This window comes from Nothoprocta perdicaria, unplaced genomic scaffold, assembly GCF_003342845.1.
Source record: "Nothoprocta perdicaria isolate Ctin4 unplaced genomic scaffold, notPer1 scaffold_187, whole genome shotgun sequence".
Classification (NCBI taxonomy): domain Eukaryota; kingdom Metazoa; phylum Chordata; class Aves; order Tinamiformes; family Tinamidae; genus Nothoprocta; species Nothoprocta perdicaria.
In genome coordinates, this window is record NW_020455060.1 from 1,122,496 (window position 1) to 1,147,189 (window position 24,694).

At 56.3% G+C, this 24,694-nt stretch overlaps 1 protein-coding gene across 1 annotated transcript in view; it reads left to right on the top strand.

Annotated features, from left to right (window-relative positions):
* Nucleotides 1-24,694, top strand: part of SLC39A11 (solute carrier family 39 member 11) — a 51,649-nt gene that overhangs the window by 23,876 nt on the left and 3,079 nt on the right. Inside the window, exons 5-6 of the mRNA XM_026036926.1 lie at nucleotides 9,921-10,091; nucleotides 16,937-17,006. Coding sequence (XP_025892711.1) covers nucleotides 9,921-10,091; nucleotides 16,937-17,006 — 241 coding nt within the window. The remainder of the gene's footprint in view (nucleotides 1-9,920; nucleotides 10,092-16,936; nucleotides 17,007-24,694) is intronic.

Sequence of the window (24,694 nt, forward strand, 5' to 3'; positions counted from 1 at the left end):
TTTTGTAATCAAAACTAGATATGAATTTGTATGCACAAAGCGTTTAAAAAAAAAAAAATCAAAGCACCTAAGCTTGGTGCCCATTAGCACAAACTGATAGAATTGCTTCTTCAAATGGAGGTTTGTGCCCCTATTATTCTGGTCAGGACCTCACTCCTTGGATTAGGAGTTTTGATTTTTCAAGGCTAAATGAAACCTGGCAGTTCCTTCCCTCTTGCTCGCACTGTCTCTTTGCCTGAACATCTTCTTTTGCTCTACTTTCCAGGCTGCGCTTAAGAACCTCTTGGAAGTATTTGCAGTGGATTAAACCCCGCGCTTCCACACGGACCTAAAGCCGCAGCGAATAAATCCCGGGCTCGCTCCGGGTGCAGGTTAGGAGGGTTTCCAAGGGCTCACGGGCTGATCCTTAAGTAAATGCCAGCAGTGGCCAGCGAGGCCGCTCTCCCGGATGCGATCCGGTTTTCCCACCTCGGAGCCGTGCCGAGAGGGGCTCTCCGTGTTGCCCGTCCCATCTGCTTCCCGATGCTCATTTCCACGGTGCCTTGGGAGCAGCGAGCCTGTTTTCACACACAGTGATGCTTGTGCTATTAGTAATAGAGAGGAGGAGGAAAAGCAGCTTGCGGCAACAGCGGCAAAGCACGCCCGCGTTCCTTGGATTTTCAGGGTGCTTTTGCAATGGTGACGGGTCTTAAAGAGTTCAGGTGCCCTTGGAAGAGGGGGAGCTTCCGGCTGGAGCTGGGAGGTGCTGGATCCTTAAGGAAGGACCCTCGGAGAGATCTGGGATATGGTTGGTGACTTTGTCCCCTGCTCGGTCCTGGCTGGACAGCGGCTCCCTTTGCTCTTGGAGCTGGGAGCTGCCGTGTCCATGCGGTCGCTCCCAAGGGGAATTGTCCCCCAGCTGGGAACACGAGTGGCATCCACAACCTGCGCTTGGTGCTGCGCTCCGTGCTCATTATATTTAACCATGATTTGTTAATCTATGCGGCTAATTAAAGCCTGTTGAGTGACGTGCTGGTTAAGACCCATGCCTCGAAATCAGGTCTATTAGCAAGTGTGGAAGCTGCGGAGATGTTTTCTCTGGTGCTTACGCCCCTTAATCAGAGGAGTCATTTCCCAAATTGTGTCTTGTTAATTCTATGCAATATTACTGAGCTGCTTTAATTTCCTGGCGACACCTGACAGTCTGTTAGGGCTTTTCACTCAATTTTAATTCTGCATCCGGCATCTGTATGAAATAAGTTGCTCAAAAACCCATTTCCCGCCCTCGGGCGAGTCCCGCTGCTCTGTCGCCTTTGGGACACGATGCCGCTGTCTGCAGAGGCTCCTGCAAGCCCAGGTGGGGCTTTGTGCAAGGGCAGAGCTCGAGGAGGGACCCGGGGTGCATACATGCGTGCACACGCATGCATGTGCGTGCACACACATGCATGTGCATGTACAAGTGTGCACATGTGTGCATGCACACGCGTGCACGTGCATGCACACACGTGCACGTGCATGCACACACGTGCAGGTTGTGTGTCCCAGCTTGCAGCAGGCAGCAGTGCTGGGTGCAGGAGGAGACCCCTGTGTTCTAATTGCTCCTCTAAAGTTTTATTGCTCAGGTAATAAGTCTTCTGCCTCAGCAAGGTAATAGGACATTAAAGTGTCCTCAGGAGGAAGCTCTCCAGGGATGTGCATCGCTTCAAAACACTCGTGTTCCCAGAGCGGTGGGCTCGTGTGCTGGGAGCTCTCCGGAGGGCGGAAATCCTATGGGAGCCGGGAGCAGCCTGGAAGGGGCCAACAAGAGAGGCTCGGGAGAAGCGCCTGCCCTGCGCTGGAGAAACCCTAAAACTTCAAGGTTTAGCAAGCTGAGCTGAGCTGACAACCAGATTTCCGCCTCTGGAGGCAATGGGGTTAGGCTCCATTCAGTAAATGGGATAATTATTTATTTTCCAGCTCTGGTTCTCTAGTTGAGTGGAGATGGGAGTGATTTTCACTCACCCTAAGGATGCTTCGGAGAAGGGAGCTGCCAGCCAGGAGCTTTGGCAACCACTGGATGCTATGGCATTATCCACAGAGGGAAAAGAGCAGGGAAAAGCTCCATCCTGAAGTGTATGCAGGGCATCATCCCTGCCCTGAATGAGAAGGGATAAACTGCACAGAAAACGAGGGAAAACACCCACATTTTAATAATGAAGTGCATAAAACATTGCACGGCTGTGTCATGGGTGGTTCGTGTGGCTTCTAGTGGCAGTGATGGGGTTTGTCCCCATGGATTTCGAGCAGGGAGGCGGGATGCTGCGGTGGTCCCGCTGGGGACCCGCTTGTCCCGTCGCGGTGCCACCAGGACCGGGTCATTGCACGTGAACCTGCTGCTGCTTTGGGATATTTAGCTGCTGGGCTGTGTCCTGGGAGAGCTGGGAAGCTCTTTTCTCCTCTTAATGGCCATTGCTTGTTGTTTTCCTAATCTTGGGCTTTCTCCCGTGGTTTGTGGTGCTGGCCTCTTTCTGATCTGATTTCAATTTCAACACATTTGGCTTTTGATTTATTGAGTCCTGAGACAGCTGTTTGCGTCCAGGTCTCTCTCAACCTCTTCCACGTGGTATATGGCACAGGATGGTGGAATATGCCTTTTTACTAAAAATCGATGTTTTATTTCCTCCCCCTAGGAAGCCTTCCCAGAGACAAGTATCAACGGCGCTGATTAAAGCCCTGTTTGTTCTTGGGTTGCTCTCTAAATCAGCGGGACGGGGCCTGGGGCGCAGCCGGGCCATGCCCGGTTCGGTAGGGCTGCAGCTCTGGCCGCCCGGGCCTGAAATGCCAGGGAATTGGCAGCAAAAAGCAAAGCAGAACCCTGCTTGCCGAGATGGGGATGTCAGGATAAGGAGCCGGGAAGAGGAGCCTTGCTCTTGCATCCCTGGGAATGTGCTGCCAGGATACCGGCCATTCCTGGATTCATGGGGAATCTGGGAGCCGCAGCAGAGCCGCGTGGGAATGGGGAAGAGGGGATGATTACAGCCTTGTTGTTGTGCGAATTGTGCAGATAGCGGCATCTGAAATGTGTGCCTTGAGTTTTTTTTTGTAGATTCTTTCATTATCGCAGCTCTAAAGCTGTGCGTATGCAGAGCAAACGGTTGTAGCAGCTGTGTCTTATTTATCTATTTATTTATTTATTTTAGCCTGCAGCCCTGGAATAAACAGCTTGCGTAGCGTACAATGAAGCTTAATTTAATTTTTTAACCTCCCAACGTATATTTTCATGTAGTCGATACTTAAATCTTAATTATCTCATGCAATGCACACGAATTTTTGTAAGTGTGTTAGAAAGGGATTTAATTATTAAAATGCCCTTGCAAACGTCAAAACCTTTGGCTTCTAATAAGCACTGCTAGCTGCTGAATGGAAGGGGAACAAATGTGCTGGCATTTTCAAACCTTTTTCAGCCCTTTCCAGGGTTTGGCCCCCGAGAGGCTCCGTCTGACAGCGCCTGCGCCGCGGGAGCGCGCGGCATTCCCGCGGGGCCGGATCGCTGCTCGCCGGGCGCTTTCCAAGCTTCCTGCACGGGCGTTTGGAGACGTGACAAGTGCATGGCATGGGAAGGGCTCGAGTTAAGGCTTCAAAGACGTTTCTGCTGTTCGTCACCTTGGGCAGAACCTGGGGTGCTTTTGCCCGTGCAAGGTCCTGTCTGTGGTGCCATCGGGGTGGCTGCAGCAGCAGCAGCGTTTCCTGCGTTGGTTTGGGCTCCCGTGTTTTGGGCTCTGTTGTTTTGGCCTCCTTTTGGGCATCTCTGTAATTCCCGTTTTCTCCTGCACACCGCGTGCCGGGCTCGGAGCCGGATGCACTGCGCGGTGACAGGGATTCTTCCCGCGGCGGCGGCTCCGGGCTCCGCTGCCGCCCGCTCGCGGTCCTGGCAGCAGCGACGCTTTGGCAGCGGGCGGGCCTCTGCGGCAGCCCCGTTTCATTGGGATTTTCCAGTGCTGGAAGAGGATGGGCTCCCGCTGGGGCTCTTCCGAAGGGGAGACCCCGGGAGCAAACCCTCCCTGCGGTGCCTTTGCAAGGAGAACAGCGCCGGAGCAGCTGCGCTGCCTCCCATCCGGCCGCGCTTCCCGACGAGCCCGCCGCGGCTCCGCGATTCCCCACAGAGCCGGGTTCGGGCGGAGATCCTGGAAGAGCCGCCCGGGAAATAACCCCCGATTCGGGAGCTGCTTTCTGCCTTGCCCGGGGCTGCAGTGACTCGGGCTCCAGCTGTGCCCGGGGCCAGGCATCCTGCTGCTCTGTTACGTCTTGCAGGGCTCTGCTCTCACCGGCTGCATTTACCGATGTGGCTGCCTCTTGGTGCTCCGAGAAGCTGCTTTTTCCCCCTGCCTTTTGTTTTTTTCCCTTTTATTCTCTCTTTTTTTTCCCCTTTTGCAGCCTTGGCGAGTGCTCCTTAGCTTTGTTGCAAGCTGAGGATGAGTCTGTGCCTGTTTCCCCCGAGCTGCGTTATCCGGAGGGCCCGCAGCTCCAATGTCTGGTTGCTTCCCCGTGCAAGGCAGGAGGCTCCCGGCCCGGGGCTGCGAGTGTCCCGGATCCTTGGAGAGAGGAAGGAAAAACAGGGCCGAGTCTCTGCAAGGCCCCGAGACGGATGGGCAGCAGATGGTGCGCGTTGCCTCCGAGTCATTAGGAAATAACACTGAATTTGCAATTAAAACGGTGCTGATTTCTTCACTCCTGCTGCTGCTGGGGGTGGATCCCTGCATTAGCGGGGCCGCGCGCCCTCCCCAGCAGCAGTGCTTGAATGTGAGGGTAATTAGCGAGCTACTCGTTAGGCTCTTCCTGCCCAGGAGCACTTCTCGCGGGTGCTGCCTTATGCCTTGGGTTGATTAAAGGGCATCTGGGCTTTCCCGGGGCTTTTCCAGCGCCTCCGCTGTCCTCCCCTGGGCTCGGCTGGAGCTGCGAGCGCATTGGAGGAAGGGCCAGCCCTGGGGGCTCTCTGCAATAGCAGGATTAGGAACTGAATATCAGGTGGAGAGTGCTGTTCGTGAGGAGGACAGGGGAGAAAAGGAGGGTTTTGCTAGCGTGGGAAGGCGCCTCTTGCTGCCCCGGCCCCAGAGCATCTCTGGGTCACGTCCCTGCTCCCGCGGGATGTGGCTCCTGCGCGGAGCCCTGGCCCTGTGGACCCCGAGCTGCTCGAAATCTGCCTTGTCTGCAAAAAAAAAGAAGGGAAAAAAATACAGCCGAACTGTCCTGACCTCACATTCCCCAATTTATCCGTCTTGGCACAGTGGGAGAGCGTGGGGCGATCGATGGGGCTGCTGGGAGCAGCCCGGTGGTTTTGATTTTGCTGGAGTAGCAGCCAAAATGCAGCGGGAAGCGGGATTGATCGCCAGGACCTGGGGTCGCGCCGCGTTGCGCCGCGGGCGCTTCATTTGTTTTCCTCAGAACCGGCGGATTTATTCCCTTCACTTTGCAGTGCACGAGAGCAGCCTCGTTGCTCAAGCGGGCGAGGCGACGGCTCCAGGGGGACCGGTGCCTTCCGCTCTGCACCAGCGGAGCTGGTGACAGCGGCGACAGGGGAGATGATGTGATGGGAAAGGGACCCCGTGATGTCCCACAAGCAATAATCTTGTCCTGAAGCACATGCCAAGCTGCCAAACAGCAAATGCACCTGGAGCAAATCCCTCCAGGAGGGAGACGGAGGGACCAGGACCCCCCGGGCTGGCGGCTCCTTGGTTGGGTGAAGAGGCTGCCGGATCCCTTCTCGTTTCCTGAAAAAAGCCCCTTTTTCCTTTCAAGCAGGTAATGAGATGCATTTTTTGTGTGTTTTGGGAAATCCATCACATCTCGAGACAAGCGGCTGCTCCCTGGCAGGGATCAGAGAGCCAGGCGCCACTCAGCCCTCTGAAATGAAGTGATTAAATTAACTCGAACGTGTAAAATCTCAGCGTAAAGTGATTCAGCAAGGCGCTTCATCTACTGGGAGCTCTCTGAAGAGCTCTTGGAAGGTTGCACAAATTGGCTTCCTTAAAAGGACCTTGTGCATGTAATTACACCGAGCTCCGCGCGGCTGCTCCCGCCCAAGGATACGGCCTGGAACCCTCTTCATTGCTGAGCAGGGAGGTTTTGGCCGTTCCTCGTCCTTCTGACCCAAATTCCCAAGTGAAGGAAGAGGCAGCCTGTGCTCCCGGCACCCGCTCTGCATCCTGACGGCTCGCGCTGCTCCAGGTGAGCAGCACCCAGGATAGAACCTGCTCCATGGGGAAGCTAAATCCAAGCGGGAGCCCGTGTGCTGCAGGACCGGAGCCCAACCGGAGCATTTGGTGCCGCTTCCAGGAGCTAGTGGAGGCTGGCGAGGCACACGGAGCTCACGGAGTGCCGGCTTTAATGGCTTTAATGGCTTTAATGGCTTTGCCCTCGCGGCGTAGGCGGGCGTTGCTGCAAGCGGCTCGGCTTGGCCACGGGGCCGCGGGGAATCGGAGGCTTTTCCCGAGTAATTCTGATTTATCTCGGCTGGTAGGGCAGAGAGTCTAGCACGCAATTGTTTTCTGTGCCTCAAGAAGAGATGTCAACTTGTTGTGTTATCGTTTATATCATATATATATATATATATATATAGTGTGTGTGTGTATATAGTATATAGTATATAGTATATAGTATATAGTATATAGTATATAAACACTTTTTTTTAGAAAGTTGTTCTCCTCTGCCTCCTCTGCCCCTCCTTGCGAGCCGCAGCACCCCGTACCTTGCACGAGCCCCTCGTGGGCGCAGTTACCCCGCAGCGTGTCCAGCAGCGCCCGGCGCTGCCTCCGCTTCCATCTCCCGCGCTCTCCCAAAGCGGAGTCCCCGGGAGCCAACCCTCCCTGCGGTGACAGAGGGACACGCGGGGGGCATTTAAGCAGTGCTGGATCTGCGTTGAGCTTGAGCATTTGTGAGTTTAGCAGGAGGGAGGCCCGGCCGAGCCCAGCACGAATTGCAGGGGACGAGGAGGAGACCTCCAAGCAGAGGTGCAAAGCAGGAGGAATCTGTTACCTCTGCGATTTGGGGCTCAAGTCGGGAGGTAACACGGAGCAGAGCCCTTGGAGAGCAGCGGGCGGCTGGTCTGCCCAGGCACCGCCTGCAGATGCAGTAGATGAGGGCTCACAGCTAATGCAAACAGCTTTCATTAAGCAATAATCAAAAATAAAAAGCCATTTCACAGGTTGATAAGAAGTTGGTTGGTTTTTACAACTCGCCAGCAGCTTAAGCCATGCTCAAAGCCATTTATCTTTCTCCAGTGCTGGCTGCAGAGGATATGAAAAATGCAGTAGGTTGCACATATATAATTAGACTTTTGGCAGAATCTCTGCCCCGCAGCTTTGCTAAGAAATTCAATAATGATAAATCATGTAGAATATTTAGAGGCTTCTTTGTGAACAGGAGTTAAAATAACGTATGTGGCACGCTTTATTGCTTGCCATACGCCGGGCTTGGCAGCGCTCTTGCAAGCTCCCTTGTCTAGTTGTGTCAGCTATTGAACCCCCCGCTTTGTTTCACTCTTATCACTGTTCCGATTGACTATTGAGGCTTTCCTGATTCCCGGCCAAGTCCGCGTGTAGCCATAATTATTGTTTTGTTCCCGCCGGTCTGTGCAAGATGCAGCCTGTGCAGCTGGGAGCGCTCGGGGCCGCGTTTGCTCCCGGCCGCCCACCCCAATCGCCCTGTTCTTCCCCGGTGCTGCTGAAAATGCACCTCGTCTGCGTGAACCAGATGCTCTCCATGGACTTGCTGCTCTATGTGATATTGCAAGGTGGTGAAATGGTGCTCGGGTTGTGTCCTTGCTTCTGGCATCGCTGCTTTTTCCTCTGCTAATGCGCTGTGGAGTTGCACGGGCGCGCGCTGTTGTGCTCGCACTGAGCTATCCTGCTCTCCCGTGAGCGTCCCATAAAGCCTGCGCTGCGTGCCGGCAGGAGCAGGGCAAGGAGCAGCGGGACTGTGAAATGAGTCTTTTGTGGGAACTGGATAAGGAGGAGTGAGAGCTGCCCAAGTGGGTGGTTTGCAGCGGAGCAGGAGTAGCTGATCTCATAACTGAGCTTTCTTGGAAAGGTTAGTTTTCTTAAGAGAGCTCAGTTTTGCTGTGTGAGATCCTCCACCATCCTGCGCCGCGGTGGGCTCGGATGCAGCGCGTTCTCTTCCCAGCACCGCTTTGAAGAGCGAACAAAGCCCTCGTGGGCTCCTGAAAGAAAGGGAGGCCAAAGCGATGAAAGAAGTGAAGCAAACCGCGTGTGATCAGCCTGGAACCGCGGTGCCTGCGGGCGTCCTGCGGGCTCCATGCGGGAGGAAAAAGGAAACACAAGAGATGAACGTTGTCGGTCGTGTCCCTTACCAGGCTCGTTGGATCTTTCCATTAACCCTGGGAATTGAAGCCCCAGTCCTGTAGCAACGCGGGCGTCCGGTGCCCACGTCCCTCTGGCGCCGTTGGGGCTCTTGGTTTGGGCGAAGGTGGCTGGCCCTTTGCTGGGACCTTCCCCTGGTGCTTGCTGCCCCCACTCAGCAAAATGTGCTTTTTCTCAGTAAAAATTCACCCGCAGCCAAGCGTCCAGGGAGCGCAGATCAAAGCCTGGAAGAGGAAGCCGGAAAATCCGTCCTTTGAAGTTTAAACGCGAGCAAAAGCCTCGCTCTGGTTTGCAGCAGGAGTCCGCAGAGAGCGCTTGCTTTATTGGCAATCCCATAAAATCCACGGGCAAGGAAAATAAGAAGGGACTACTGGAATTGGGCAACAAAAAGCCACATAAACAACCCGTCCCAAAGCCTTGAGAGCTCCAGTGCTCTCGGGTGTCTCTGAGTTTGCCAGAGCAAAGAGCAGGAGCCAAAGCAAAGTGGTTCTGCTCGGACGCCGAGCGCTGCATTTTGGAATTGCCGATGACTTTTGTTTTATCAGTTCTATTTAAGCATTAGGGTGAGGTTTCTGATTTTTTGGCTTGCTCCTACTAGCAAAATCCTGTCCCAAGGAAGTGGGACGTGGGGCAGCCGTGTCGGGGGCTGCGCAGCGGGCTGGCCCAGTGGCATCGGGAAGGCAGCAGCTCCCAAGGAGCAGGACGTCTCTCCGTGGCCAGCACCCTGTGCATGGATGTGCATGGATAACCCCTTAGCGCTGCGTTTTGTGGGGTCCTGCTGTAGCCGGGAGGATTGGCGGCACAAAAGCTGGGCGGGAGACAGGCTCCCGGCTCCAGGTCTGCGGCTGCAAGAGCGGCTTTGCACACGCTTAATCCTGCCCGTGCTGGGGCAGCTGCGAGGCAGATAAGGGAGCGCTGAGCTCGCAGGGGAAGATGCGCTGGGCACCCGGTCCTGCTGTGATAACGCTGCAGTGTCGGGGGCTCAGAAAAACAAGGCGCTGATGGGAGGCTCTGCCTTTTCCCTGCGCTGCTCCAGCAGGCAGCTGCAGGGCTTGCACAGAGCCGCTGCGTGGCCTGACCCGAGGTGATACTTTGCTGGGCTCAAGTTGCCTTTCTTCATTCCCAAGCTTTGTTCCAGTGGCTCTGGCTGCTCCGCCTGGGTGTCCCAAGGGATAAAGCTCAAGAGACACCTGGCACGGGTGTCGTGCGGTGCCCGGCTGCCATGCGGACAGCAGGGTGGTTTGATAGCCATGGACTGAGCTTTGCTCCCCAGCTGCCGCTGGTGCCCAGGAGCACGGGAAGGGCTCCCTGGGAGCGATGGGGACAATCCCAGCGCCCAGGAATGGGCGGTTCGGCACTCCGGCCCCCTCCCATGGTTTTCCAGGCGCCTGGACGTTGGCTCTGAAGGCTGCGTTGGGGGAAACGGTGGCCAAATCCAAAGCACAGGGGAAGGGGCTGGTGGCTCGGCCGCCTCCCTGTGCTGCCAGCATTGGGTTTCCCTTCTTTTGGCTTTCCCTTTCCCTCGGAAGGGTGTGAGGGTGCTCTGTCCATCCCTCAACTGACCGAGCTCTGTTTTCTGCCCCGCAGACAAAGGGGAGAACGGGGAGCCCTATCAGCGGAGGAGAGCGGGGGGCTCCGGCCTCCCCGACGGCCCCCCGGCCTCGGCGGCGCCCAGAGACGCGGCCCCCGCGCCCAGCACCAGCAGCTGGAGGCGGATCCTGCTGATGATCCTCGCGATAACCATCCACAACATCCCAGGTGAGCCCTGTCCGCGGCCCCCGCGGCCAGGGGATGGGCCCCGCGGCCAGGTGCTGTTCCTGGGAGGGATTTGAGCAGCTTCCTCCTCCTCTGCCATCCTTCTTGTCACCCGTTTGCTGCTCGCAGATGGCGCTCGGCAGGGATCCGTGCGCCTCGGGGACAAGATCCGTCTTGTTCAGTCTGGCTCCGCGTGTAGGGTTGAACCAAAGCGAGGTCTTGGCAGCAAAACCTCCCCTGAAAGGGGTTTGGAGGAGAGACCGTAGATTTCCTTGCATGTCTGTGGTGTCCCTGTAGTGCTTGTGGGCAAAAGTTCTGCGGAGCAGCAAACACCGCGTCACCCGTGGCAGCATCGGTGACGCTGCTCTAGTTGGAGTTGCTGCTCTAGTGTCTCCAGCGCCGGGACTGGAGGAAGGGCTGATCCTGCGGGCCGGGTCCCTGGGTGGCAGCAGGGCTCTGGGATGGGCTCCAGCTCGGTTTTCCCTGGAATCCTCTGGCTTTCCCGCAGAGCGCTGTTCTCGCCATGCGCCTCTTGCTCAGTCTGCCAAGGCTTCTTCCTCGAGCGCGCCGTTTGGAAACACGGTAATCTTCTACCTTAATTATCCTGCCTGGGAGAGGAAGCGCTGACACTATAATTAGCACAGACTCCGGCGCTGTAACGACACCCTGGCGAGCGTGTCGTGTTCCCGGTGCATGGAGATGGGAACAGGCACCGCTGCGTGTGTCCGAGCCGCTCCAAGCCCCGGCCGGGCCCGTGCCCCTTTCCCGCCGTGTGGAACTGCTCCGTGTCCTCGTCTGCAACACTGTGCCGCTCTCTTGCCACCTTTTATGCTCACCGCTCTTCTCTGAGCGTTGATGTTAGCATGGAGCCTGTTGTGAAAGCTGCCCAAGGCCGTTTCCAAAGGGTTCTGCGCACTCTTGTCTGCTGAATAATTCCCTCCTCTCCTGTGTGCAAAGACTGAGAGTTGGGCGAAAAATGGGAAGGGAACCTGAGTGCTGGGCTCGCACCCCTTCGCTGCCGGGTTCCTCTCCGTGTGCCGTGCTCGCTGTTCCCAGCTCGCCCCAGCTCTCCCTTCGGGTGCCCTCACGGGCCACCCCAGCCGCCCCTCGCTGGCAGCTGCCCATGAATTTGTTCAAAGCTGGGGCTGGCAGTGTGAGGAGTAAATTGATAACGACAGGAGCTGCCAAACTGCGGAGTATTCCCGCTAATTAATATTCATATATACTGGGTTTAGCAGAACATTAATTATGTATTTAATCAAGCCCCGTTTATTCTGGTTCATCTGTGTACCTTGGGTGGCTGTTATGCCGAGGACTTGAAATTAATTAAAACGTTACTGGTGTATGGCAAATAACAATTAGCGAGGCGCGAGCTCCCTGCTCCTTGCCCCCGTTCCAGAGAGCGGGGGCAGCGCGGAGCCCCGGCCACATCCCAGTGCAGGAGCTGGAGCGGATCTCCACAGGGCTTGGAGGCGTTGGAAAAGGGGACCGGGATGAGCGCGTTTCGAAAGTGCTGGCCCAGGAAGGAGCGGAGATGCTGGATCCTAGGAGCTCACCCGGGAAGTTGGCAAAGGCAGGAGCTGGTCGTGTTTTTGGGAATGTGTGACGGGCAAAGAACACCTTTGGGTGCTACTGTGGGCAGTGGGATGGATGCATGGTGTGGAGATGCTGTGGGAGCACGGGAGTCTCCTCTGCTTGGAAGGTGGCACCTTGGGTGTCACTGCTGGGTCATGGATCATGGCAAGCTTTGCATCCCGGGTGGTAGTCCTGGATCATGGATCATGGCAAGCTTTGCATCCCGAGTGATGCTCCCGGATCATGGATGGTGGCAAGTTCTGCATTCCGGGTAGTGCTCCCGGATCATGGATCATGGCAAGCTCTGCATCCCGAGTGGTGCTCCTGGATTATGGATGCTGGCAAGCTTTGCATGCCGGGTGGTGCTCCCGGATCATGGATCATTGCAAGCTCTGCATTCCAGGTGGTGCTCCCGAATCATGGATCATGGCAAGCTCTGCATCCTGGCTGGCAGTGCCAGTCGGCGGCAGCTCAGCCTCTCCTGCCTCCTGCTCCTGCTTGGAGCGGTTGGGCTTCGTGGGCTCGGGATGCCCCGTTGCTTGGAGACGAGAGGTGGTGCTTTGCAGCCAGATAACGTTGCCAGGGGAACCAGGCCCTGAATTCCCCTTCTTTTCCTGTCGCTGGGGGGCTCGTCGGGTGGGCGAGAGGCCGCCGAGAGCCGCGCGCTCCGAGGCTGCGGCGGAGCCGGCTCGGCCGCAGCGCTGGCTGCGCACCGAGGGGAGGCAGTTTGCTCCAGCCCTCCCCCCTTTACTTTTTTTGCAAAAAATACCCCTTTTCCTGTACGCAGCCCCACCGCTCGGTGCTCGTTCCCCAGTTCTCTCCCTGTTGTGTTTCAGGAGCGAAGCGCAGGGATCAGGGTGGGTGAGCAGGGCTGGTCCGGGCGGCGAGCTGGGGTCCCGCGGGAGCAGGGCGCATCCCCTCCTCATCCTCCCGGCGCTCCTGCGGCACTCACCAAATTTTTAATTCCTCTGGTTCTTGCTCCCAGGAGCTGGCCAGCAAGTCAAGACCTTCCCTACGAGGAGCAGATCAGGGAATCGGGGTAGTGGGAAGGAGCCCGTGGTGCTGCCCTGTGCTGCAACTTGGCAAATGCTCCGGGAGGAGTGGGATCCAGGAGCAGCGAAGGCTGCTCCCATAGCTCATCCCAAGGAACCCGGGCACATCCAGCAGGGTGCATCAGGTGTCAAAGGGATTTAGAGCGGGCTTGGTAGCAGCTTCAGCTGGGGGAAAAAAGGAAGGGTTTGGCTAAAGGCCGCGGTGCTGGCAGCAGGACCCCGCCTGCTGCTTTTCCCAAGGTGAGGATTTGGCTGGTGACAGCGCTGGTGGGGAGAACCACGCGCTTGGATCCAGACCCACCTGGGTGCTTTCCCGTCTTCACAGTTTTCTGCAGTTTTAATCATTTTTAGTGTTCTCTGTTGTGTCTCCTGCTTTATGACTGTCTGGGCAGGCGCCGCGGTTTGGGCTGCTGGCGCTTTGCACAGCGCGGTGCCCGCAGCTCCAGCGCCAGGAAAACAGGGAAAAAGCCTCTTCCAAGAAGTGCTGGGGCGAGGCGGAGCCGAGGCCGCCCAGCCTCGTGACACATGTAGCGCTGCGGGGGAGGATGCAGAGCCGGGATGTTCCCGGTCACCTGGGATCGGCACTCCCGGCCTCCCAAGGGAGGTCTGCGTGGGATACTGTCTGGAGCATAAAGCAAAATGATCGTCTCTCTGAATGCTCTTTGAAAATCCATTAAGGGCTTGTAAGGATCGTTTGGGGTGTTTGTTTTTTGCTGTTGGTCTGTTGAAATTGAGGCAGTTCTACAGCCATTGAATTCAATGTGTATTGGGTGCCTGTTGCACCTTGCACGGAGCGTGCGGACGTGAGAGGCTCGGCTCTGTTGATTAATCCAGCTCCTCCATACACTTCTTTTCCTCTGGAATTGCAGCAGCCCTTCTCCCACTGCCTCTCCCGCTGTTTGCATTGGTCATGATGATTCTTCCGAAACGGTTTTGCAGCACCTTTGATTTGTGCAGAAAGGGTTTATTTTTAGCAGCGTAAAAAGGAGGAAGATGGGATTTGATTATAGCTTGGATTTCAGAGGACGAGGGTGAAAAGCAAGGCTGGGGCTCAGGGGAGAAAGCACCCATAGGTGCCAGGTTGCACCTTGCACACACTCTGCTTGTGCAGCCGTTTGGTGCAGCTGAATCGCTCACAGGGTTCAAGGGAGCAGAGGAGACCGTTAGCTTTGGGACCAGCTCTCCAGGCTGCACTAAAAAGGAAGAAAATACTCGTGTTTGAATGAGTTTTCACAGCTGCCCATCGCCAGCTGGGTTTTTGGGGCAAAAGCAGGAGCATCTGGTGCAGCGGCGAGCGGCCGGCGCCGGGTGCAGCAGGAGCCCACGCGGGCGCCCGCTTTGGGAAAGGTTGCTTTAACCTTTCCATAAACCTGCCATTAACCGTCGCCCCGTCAGCACATATTTTGACATTTTGCCTGTATTAAGCCCCTTGATGGATGGGCACGGTGACTCACTCCAAGTCATTCCGCTCCGCTCGGCGCCAAGGGCCCCAGAGTGCCCCGGCTGCCGGGTAACGCGTGGTTACCTCCTGGGCATCGTTTATAGACCATGGGCAGCGTTTTGTACGTGACAGTGGCTGCAAAGGTGGCCACCCCAGGGAAACGCAGCGTTTTGGCAGCTGGAGAAGCTCGGCGTGCGTGAGGAAGCTCCTTGCTCGTCTCATCCCAATCGGCTCTGGGCACTTGGGCAATGCCCTTTGCTCCCTCTCTGCCTTGTAGTCCCTTCAACTGTCCACAATTCCCGTCTGGAGCAGAGAAAACCTCTGGGACAGCCGGGGCACATTTCCCTCATCCCTGAAATTCTGCTTGGGAGAGAGGAGTGAATTTGAACAGTTATTATTTTCAGCAGGATCTTTTTTCCCTTTTTTCATTTCAGTGGGTCTTGTTCTGTCCGCACCCGTTTGTTTCTCACTCTTGGTGTGTGTGAGCCAGCTAATAACTGGCATTGACTTCCTTCCCCGGCCTCGGAAGCTCTAAAGGCCGTGCACGAGCTGCCGGGCACTCTCAGGAGTGACTTTCCAGGCAGTGAGTTGTTCCTCTCCAAGCTCGCGCGGTGTTCCCATCGTGTCCGTGTGTCAGACACACAAGTGGCAGCTCCCGTGCATCCCAAACAGGGAGATGGGGTTTGGCTGCGGGAGGCAGCTCGTGCCATGGGCTCGCTCTGCCTGGGGCTGCGCCGGCCGCTTTGACACGAGGTTGGGAATTTGGGAGAGCGAAGGAGCCGCGTGCGCCGCACCGGGGCTGCCTCCGTGTGCCGCTTCCTTCCCCTCGCAGCGAGTCCGCCTGCCCGGGGCCTCCATCAGCCTAAAACTTTATTGCTGCTTTAAAAAAAGAGAGATTTATGGCAGGGAGCTTTTTCTTTTGAAAGCAATAGGGAGGCATTAGCTCAGTGTTCTCGTGGAGTTATTTTTATGTTGTGCACGTTGTCCTTGTCCAGCCTGATGTGTGACAGCCGCTGCCGCCAGCGGTGCCTGCACTGTCCCTTGCCTGTCCCCACCCTGTCCCCAGCAGCACATGGTGCTCCAGAGGGACCCTGGCTTCGACCTGGCTCCCCTGGGCGGATGCAGGGTGAGGTATTTGGGGAGACCCGTGGGTTTAGTGCCCGTAACCAGGCGGGGGCTGTGGATGCCAGGCATTGATCACGGCGTCCCTGCAGCAGATGCATTTGGTGGCCTTGAAATTGCAGCCTTTCTCTCTTATTTTCTTCTCGGAGAACAAGCGAAGATGAAAATGGGTCTCTGCAAAAAACAGTGCAGACTGAGAGGTCTGTTGCTGGTCTTTCATATAGTGCAGATTAGCTTATGATCCCTGGGTAATGCCTTTCCAGGATAAGACATCTTGAATTGCAAAGCCGAGGAAGCCTGAGAGAGGCAGTGTCCCCCATTTTAGCTTAAATAGAAGCATTTCCTCGACAGCAGCTGGGATGATTGGTCATATTTTTCTTTCTCTGCAAGGAGGTGCCTCCTGCCTGGAGATGACACAGAAACCTGAACCTTTCTCTTCTCTTGTCCTTTGCCACCCAGCTTGGGCTCCTCGTGGCTGCTCGTGGTGCCGGGCAGAGGCTGCAGGGCCGGCTGAGCCTCCTGCCACCTTGCCCCGTGGGGGAACAGCGAGCTCCTCCTGCTTGTTTGCCAGGTAAACCTGGCATATTTGCGAACTGGAGCAGGTCGGAGGAGTGACGTCTGCTTTGCGAGAGGCCGAACCCGTATCTTTAAAGCAGCAAAGCTACCGTGTGCTTTTCAAACCATTTGCAAGCTGTCCTGAAATGAAATATTCGCATTAAAGCGTTGCAGCCGGCTGAGCGGCTCCTGCAGCCTCTATTTAATGTCATTAGGGGCCTCCCAAGCCACCTGGGTTCCCCGGGGAGCCGCGGGAGGCTGCGGGCAGCGCTGCCGTGTCCCCGCTCCCGCCGGCGCCTCTCCCCGGAGCCGTTTCCCACGCACCATCTGCTGCCTTTTCATTGCCCAGGACATGTTTCCCCGGGAAAGGATCCCATTGGATCCTTGGATTTGGGCACCGGAGCTGCTCCAGCAGCTCGTGGGGCCTCACTGCCCTGCTAAGCCCAGCCAGAAGTCCCTTTAAAAAGATCCCCCTGGCACGAGGTTCTGCTCTCCGGAGACCTCATCCCTGCGGTGCAGCCCTGGTCACTGCCATGCTTGGGAAAGGCGGCTTTCTGCAGAGATTTGCTGAGCCTGAGTCTTTTTTAATAGACTCTGCTGTTTTGCACTGTTACATCCCTTATTAAAACAGCGCTTAAGCTCCTGGGAACTGTGATCTTTCCCCTCCAGCGTACTCTGTATTAAATATAGAAATCTCTTCTGCGAGTAGTAGCTTCCTAAGGAACCAGCGCGCTGCTTTGGCTCCGTGGTGGAGAGCTCCAGGAGCGCGCGGTGCCTCGTGGTACCCGTGCACGTATCTATAAAGAGGGCAAATCCGCTGTGTGCACAGTGCCCTTCCCATGGGGATGCTGCTGCTTCCTATTTCTGTGGTGGGAAACGAACCTTGCCAGGGCGCAAGCACCTCGTGGCTCAAATAGAGCAGGTGTAGAGCTTTCCAAAGAGCTGAGGCCAAAATTCAAGGAGTGACAATGTCATCCAAGCTGTGCTGTCACATTCAGGTGGTCCTCGCTCCCCTTGAGCGCAGGGCAGGGGACAGAGCAGACCACAGAGCTGCAGGGTCCTTGCAGGGTGTGAACTGAATGTTTTTCTCCCTGCCGTTTCAGAGGGTCTGGCGGTCGGAGTTGGATTTGGGGCTGTTGGAAAGTCGGCGTCGGCGACGTTTGAGAGCGCCAGGTAAGCTCCAAGGGTGCTGCTGCTCCGCGCGCCCGCTCCTCTCCCGGGTCCATCTCCTTGCACGACGCTGGAGCTGCCGCCGCGAGACCCGAGCGTGTCTGGTGGGTGCCAGTGAAGGCAGAAAGAACAGGAGAAATTCTCGCTGTTGAGAGGTTGTGCTTGTTGGCCACAGCAGGCTGAAGTTCCTGAGGTTGTTTGGAGTTTCTGCAAGCCTGTGGATGGAGCAGAGGCGCCCAGTGGGAGCGGGACGGCAGGAATGCTGCTCCTGCAGCCGCCCGGGCTCGGGTTTTTACGGCACCAAGGTGCTTGCACGGTGCTGTGCAAAGGGGTTTGTGCTTCTCTGCGGGGCAGATGCAAACGCGGGCGTTGGATCAGCTGCCGCAAGCTGCTGCTGATTCCCGCTTGGAAGCCAAGCGCCCCGCCGGGAAGCACTCCTGGCATCCGTGCGCATCGGAGGCGGCAGGCAGGGAAGCGCGCCCGGGATGCGCAAGGCGCTCTTAGTGCATCCCTTGATTTCAGCAAGCCAGCTATGTGCCCCAGGCTCGCGGAGCACCAGCACTGCCAGCTTTGCCCTTTGTTTACCAGACCCCCATTGCTATTTATACAGTTTGGGATAGTGCAGTGAAGTGCTCTTCCCGGCCCTTCTGGATGGGCGATAAAAGTGCAGTTGTGCGTTAACTGCCTCGTTATGGCTAAACAATCCGAGGGGCCCCGTGATGTTCTCTGGCGGTTCCTGCAGCCCCACGAGCTGTGTCTGCAAAGCAGCGAAGCCCGAGCAGGCAGCGGGGCCGGTGTCAGCGCCCCGGCACGCGGGCACGGCGCTGGTGGCCGGGCTCGCTCTGATCGCGCTGCTCCAGGCGCCTTGATGGCAGCAGACACGGTCCAGATTTGTGACGAGGGAAGCACAAAGCACCAAGGGTAGAAACTGCCTTTCTCTGACCTTTGGAAATAAAAGGCTCTTCATGGAGCCTGTAGAGACTCTAGAGATGCTCTAACAAAAGGACTTTTTTTTTCATCAGCTGCTCAGTAAAAGCTAAGAAGCCAGAAGCAGCTGGTTCTTTCTCTGTATTTACAACAGCATTAATCATGTTAGATGAAAGGTGGAATCTGTACCATGAAAATACCAATGCAAATTTAGTCAGCTGCAAAGGGAGACAAAATAACTTCATTGCCATTAATCTGCCTATCATCATCATCTGCGGGCAGAGCAAAAATTGCTTCATGCAGCCGCTGCTCCGTGAATTTAGTGGGATTTGCAGCGTGGGGATGCAGCTCGGTGGTGGCTCCTGCGGTGGCAGAGCTGGAGCCCTGCGCCCTGAGCAGCGGCTCAGAGCAGCTCCGGTCCCTGTGTCCGTGGGGCCGCCTTGCACGTTACCCCCAAGCCCATTGCTTAAAAACTGATGGGGGTTTTGCATTGATTAGAGCCCACGTGAGAAATGAAGTTGAATCCTTTGGTGCGTTTGAAAGGGGAATTGCCCTTGGGTCAGCCTCAGTGGTTGGGGTCCGGGATGGTCAGGATGCGCCTTTGCTGTGGTGGCTCCGGAGGCAATTGCAGCTCCTCCGTGATAACAAAACTCCCCTCTCTGCGCTTGCTGGAGCGGCCCACGGCTGTGCAGGATTGGCAAGGACGGGGGGATCCCGGTCCTGGGAGGAACATCCCAGTCCTGGCGGCCGGAGCATCCCGTCAGGAGGAGCATCCTGGCCCTGGGAGGAACATCCCTGTCCTGGGAGCATCCTGGTTCTGGGAGGATCGTCCCGTCGGCAGGAGCATCATCCCGGCAGCAGGAGCATCATCGTCCTGGCACAGCGCAGCCCCTGCCCGCGCTCCGCGTTTCTCTGCTGCCCCCGGGCGTGCGGCCGCCGTTCCTGCGCGTCTCGCTCTTCCCGCTGCCGCTGCCTTGCACTGGATGCTCCCCCCAGTCACGGCTCCTTGTTTAGGGATGTTTTATTTCTCGTGCCATATGGGGGCAGCTCAGGGCTGGGCTGGGTTATTTTGCGGGTTGTTTTGCAGGTTATTTTGGGGGTTATTTTGCACTCTCGCTCCCCGTCCCGCTGCCTCGCTCCCGGCCGACACTAGGTGGTAACAGTGACGCTCCCATCCCCATCCCTGTAGCTCTGCGCTCCTTCCCTCTAAGCTGCAGAAAACTCCCTAGATTCTGAACGTGGCTTTCCCTCTATCAGATCCTTAGCTCTGATGGCTAAAAGGAAAGCCAAAAAGCTTTCCTTAGGAAAGCTGAAAAGAAAGAGGCTGCTCTTTCTGCTCCAGAGATCGTTGCAAAAGCTTGTTAAAATGGGTAAAAGCGATGTAAAGTTAAATGTGTTGATTGCTTTGAGCAGATGGTGTCTATAAAGGAGTAAAAGCTTAACAAATACATCGAAATATTTTGTTAAGCCATGTGTGGCCTGGCCACCTGGTCATCGCAGGGTTCTGCTGATGCGAGTAATTTGGATGAAAAATGACATATGCACCAAGGTAGCTTTGGGGCAAGGCTCTGTTTTAGGATTGAAATCCCCCAAATCCGGCAGTGCCCGATTCCTTGCATGAATTTCAGCAGCACGGGGGTGCTCAATAGCCTTTATGTTTCCATTGCATCCTCTGCAGGGGATTGTGTCTGTCCGGGAGCATCGCGGGCTCCGCAGCACAGCCCCGGGTGCTCCGAGCACCCGCGTTGCCCCGAGGACGGCGGCTCCTGCGCCACAGCACAATGTCCCCATTCATCGGGGCCCTTGTGCCCACGGGTTGTTTCCTGCCCGGCTTTGGGAAAACAGGCAGAAAAGAGGCTCCGAATTGACGAGCAGACTTGGACTACGGCTGGGAAAATATTATTTCACGGGGCAGCCTGTGCCTCCCGCGCTGGGTGTCTCGGCCTGGGAGAGAAGAGGTTGATCCGCATAGGGAGATGCCCGGGAGCTCCTGGCTCCCTGCTCCCTTCTCATGCATCACCGAAAGCCTCACGGTGCCCCTGGTTGCAAAGCAGGGCTGTTGGGAGGTGGCGATTAGGTGCCTTTTAATTAAGCTGCCCCCAAGGTGTATGTTTGCCGTTAAGCTAAGAGCTCAGGAGGTTCCTGCAGGGATTTTTGTGGAATGGCGCTGGCTGGGAGATGTCACAGCGCTGGAAGGGCAGGAGCAGCACCCCGTCCTTTCTCAGGTATTTGGGAGCCCAAGAGCCCTGGTGCTGCTTGCGGGGCAGCCGAAAGCACAAGTGTCTCTTCAGCAGGAACCTCGTGTGGGTTCACGTGTCCCAAACGCCATGTGTGAACATGCAGGTTGGCATTTAAGAGCAAACGCACAATTTATGCAGAAGAACAGATCCCGGTGCCAGCTGCCACGAGCCGGGTGCTTGGGAAGAGCTTTCCTCTGCGCTCCGCCGGCGTGCGGGCGTTCTCGCTGGAAAACGCTCATCTGACTTCACAGGGACAGATCCTCTGGTGAAGCAGCAGAGCTGCTAAACATATGTGCAAATCTCCCTGCGAAATCCTTGTAGTTCTCGCTTCGTCCTACATATAATTGTATTTTGGTAAACATATTATACTACTTGGTGATTAGGAAAAGGAAGCAGGATGACTAGAAATTGAAGTCTGTCTGGAAAGCAAGACAAGGCAAGCTTGAAAATGCATTCCCCACAGGAGATCTGTTTACAAATACATGCAGCAATGTATTATGCAGTGTTTCTCCCTCTGAGTGCTGCTCTCGGCGCATTTCACGGGAGTTTTTGTGATTTTGGATCAGACTTCCCAGTTTCTATTTGAAATCTCAGCAGAGGCTGCTTGAACTTCCTTGCAACCCTTGATTTGCAGAGTAGGTGACATCTCACAAAGTGGCCTTGAGCGTGTGGCCCGACCAAGGATTGCTGGACCATGCCATCTCCTTTCTTACTTGCTGTCCAGCATTAAGAGTTTCACCTTTGATGAATGGAAGCTGTGCCAGACTGGCCATGTTGGATGCATCCTGCATTGGGATTTATTTATTTATTGCCATGCATGACAGGAAGAGACCTCCCAAGTTAACAGCTCAAACCCTGCCAGGTGTAGCTGGGAACTGGGCCGCTGGCTGCAAATCCATCGCTTGGTGTTTGCATTCACATCTCCAGTCTGTGTAAACAGCCTCCCCAGCCCTTCTCTCCCACTCCTGCCTTCTCTTTCACCTGGCTGTCTAGACCAAGCGGGTTCGGGCTGGTTTGTGGTCCTTAGGAAGGACTGCTGGCACCCCAAGGCACATCTGGCTCCGTGGGATCTCCGAGCCATGCTCACTTGCTTCCCTCCGTGCTGGTCCCTGCGGGTGCAGATGCAATACGGAGTGAGACACGGAGCTCTGCTCCCCTGCTCCGCAGCTCTGCTCCGTGCTGGAGACTCCTGTGCCCATTTCTGTCAGCCCTGCTCTTCCAAGGAGCCTCCTTGATCCCTTTTGTTTCTGCCTTCCAGGTATTTATACACTCGTTTTGAGTCATCTTCCTTTGCATAAGCTCTGCCTGCCTGGAGGGCTTGTGGATCACCTCGGACAGCCTCGACTCACCCTCCAAAGATTCCTTCTCGCCATGAGTAATTGACTGTTGGCAGAGCAGCTCTGCGGTGCCCAAGGAGCCGCGCAGTCCCTGCCGTGCAGGCTGCGCGGGATTTGATCCCGAAGCTCCGGTTTGCCTTTGGCTGCGCATCCCTGTGCTGTCGGGAAGGAGGCGGTTAGAAGCCCCCGGTCACCGCAGCGTCTCCGGTGGTGCCGGGCACGTGGATTGCAGACCTGCCGGGAACGCGGGAGCTCCCGGAGCCGCAGGCGCTGGCAGAGCTGCCGGCAGCACCCAGGCCGTGCCATGCACAAGCGGCCGTCCTTGCAGCCTGCACTGCTCTCCCAGGCCCGGCGAACCCCCTCCCGTCCCCTTAGCCGCTGGAATCGCACATCTCCTGCTCCCCAGCTTTGATCTACAGAGTGCTCCGGTTCAGTTCCTGCTCCCTTTGAAATGAAAGAGAGAGGGCAAAGAAAAGCAGAGAAAGAAAAAGCCATTATCCTGGTTTATCTTATCAAGATAATGCCAAACAAGGCTCACTTTGAACAAAAGATTTAGTCTTTGCAGCCCCAGTGGCCTGTTCCTCTCTTTAGCACCACGGTTTAAAAATAAACTCTGTGCAGGGGAAGTGGTTTCAATGAGGACATTGTTACTGGCACGAAGTGATAATGGGGCCTTTTATAGCTACATCTGTTAGTAAATTGTTTGGTTCCAGTTTCAGGGCTGTGCGATGGGGCTGCCCCGGCCTTCCCTGCTCACCCAGCACCTTTCAGCTGAGGTGTCGCGCGAGAGGAAAGAGGAGAAGCCATTTGGTTGCTTTTAATTTTGCTTTTAAAGGTCCCGATCCGGCTGGTGTCTGAAGGTGGCCCCAGAGGAACGGGCTGCAAGGCCCACAGAGCGCCGAGGTGACGCTCCTGGTGATGCAGCCAGGGTTGGGGTGAGCTCGGCGGCCGTCCCCGCTCGCTCAGCGCGTCCCCCCGTCCGCCCTTCCCGTGGTTCTGCACAACCCAGACCTCGGCTCCAGCCCAGCGTTATCCCAAACGGCTGGAGGAGAGTGAACACAGCCTATAGAGAGTATGGATAGCTGGGCTGCGCTTCCCTCCGCCCTGCTTGCATCCCCAAACAGGGAAGGGGCATAGAGGCGGTGTTGGCCAAACGTGTCCTTCCTCGCTTCCCTTGCTCAGGGTCTGCTTTCCTACAGAGGAATCCTCTGGAGCTGCTGGAAACAGGTTGGGGCCCGGCTTTGAAATGTGCAGTTGGTGGGATGGACGGATGGACAGATGAATGGATAGATGAATGGACGCACGGACAGGCGATGAGATGTCCCTGCAGCCGCTCGGGTGCAGAACCACTCGTGTGAGCCCTGAGGATGCTCAGGAGCTCCTGGCACTGCCCGGAGAAGGCAGGAAAAAAACTGGCATTTAAAAAAAAAAAAATTGTAATTTCTCCCCAATTTTTTACTCGACCTTGGATTTCCAGGACATATCAATCGATCTCATTTGTGAAATGTGCTTGTGATTTAAAGCTTCTCATGAGGGGGAGAGGTGTCGCGTTTTTGTTCCAGACTATAAGCGCTAATTGGCGGCTGTTATTGGGGATTTGTATAGGTGGCCATAATCTGGCTGCTTTTAGACCACCCAGCTTGTGTGTGTGCTTAATTTAACAACATATAGATTTTAGTCACCTTTATAAGGTTTCGTATCTCCCTGCAGCTCTAGCGCTACCCAAGATCAGTGCAGCCGCGTTGTTAAATTGTGTTCCATTGGTGAGTGTTGCTGTAGTAATACGTAGCCTGGAGTCAAAATACGGGTTTGAGTGGTCGATGGGCAGCCCCGCGCTGTGTGGAGCGGCTCTGTGACTCCCTAAAGTCTGTCCCCAAGCTGTGTGTCCCGGCGGGATCGTGCACAGAAATAATGGGAACGTACCGGGCAGAGCGGGGACGAGGAGCTCTGTGCTTGCAGACCCTTTGAAATTCCCGGGAAAACCCAGTTCAGCCCCACGGCCTTGGCTTGCGTGGCGTGCAGGGATGCTCCCGTGGTACCGTGGTGCCCGTGTCTCCCTCCCGGCAGCTTTTGGGCCTGTGCGGAGGAGCTTGGCATCCCCTCACCCTTCCCTGGGCTGCCCGAGCTCTCCCTGGGCAATTCCCACCTCCTCGTCGGCCTCTCCTCTGCCAGTTAAGCTGCAGCGGTGAGGATGGGCAGAGCCCGGTGGGTGCAAAGGGTGGGTTTGTTCCGTGGGAGCGAGGCGCCTCTGCTCCGTGGCCCCAGGGCACGTCCTGCTTGCAGCGGGCAGGGCAGGGCGCGGGTTTCATGACGCTGAGCTTCGATTTGGGGCCTTTGGGATAAATTAAGGGTGAAATTTCCTAAAATTGTAAATCTTTACTGCGCACAAGTCCAGAGCGGGGTATATTTAACCCTGGCAAAAGGCCAGGCAAGCAGATGTGTCCTAGAGCACGTGGTGAGCTATTTATGAGCCGAAATACCTGTATTTTAAGAGGGAGGGAAGGGGCAAGAAGGGGTAAGAAGGCGGCTTGTGAGGAGCAGCCCTGGGAAGTTCCCAGGCCCCATCTGTCCATGTGCAGAGCGGAGAAGCTGGGCCCTGTCTACCGGATCCTCCGGCTGCATTATCCAAGGTATTCCTGCCCTGGGCGCCGATCCCGCAGGTGCCGTTCGGATACAGGGGTCACAGTGCTGGGGTCCTGCCTGGCTCTGCAGCCCCAGGCACCGGCTGCTCTCAATGGGGAGCTTGTATCCACTGGGCTTTTAGTAATTCTGATGGTTGGAGATGGGAGATACTGTGTTAACAGAAAGAACAAACAGGGGGAGTAAAATCCTCCTGCCTGTTTTTGCAAACTTTCGCAAAATTTGCAAACTAGCGAAGTTTAACATGGGGGCACGTAGAAATGCACCCGCCGGGTGTCTCGGGGCGCTCGCTCCCGCTGCAAGCACCCCGGGCATCGGTGCACTCCTGGCCTCGCGTGAGCCCCCCGGCAGGTAGGGCCGTGCGGGGGGCGCCCGGGGCCGCGGCGCTCGGCGGCCGCTTCCACCTGCGCGCGGATCAAACGGCGCGCGCGCCCGCGCCGCGCAGCCCTCGTGTAATCTGGGCAACCCCAAACAATCGGCCCTTTCATGGCGGGCCGATAACAATCAAAACAGTATGTAAGGGCCTGCCATGCAAGAATACACATGC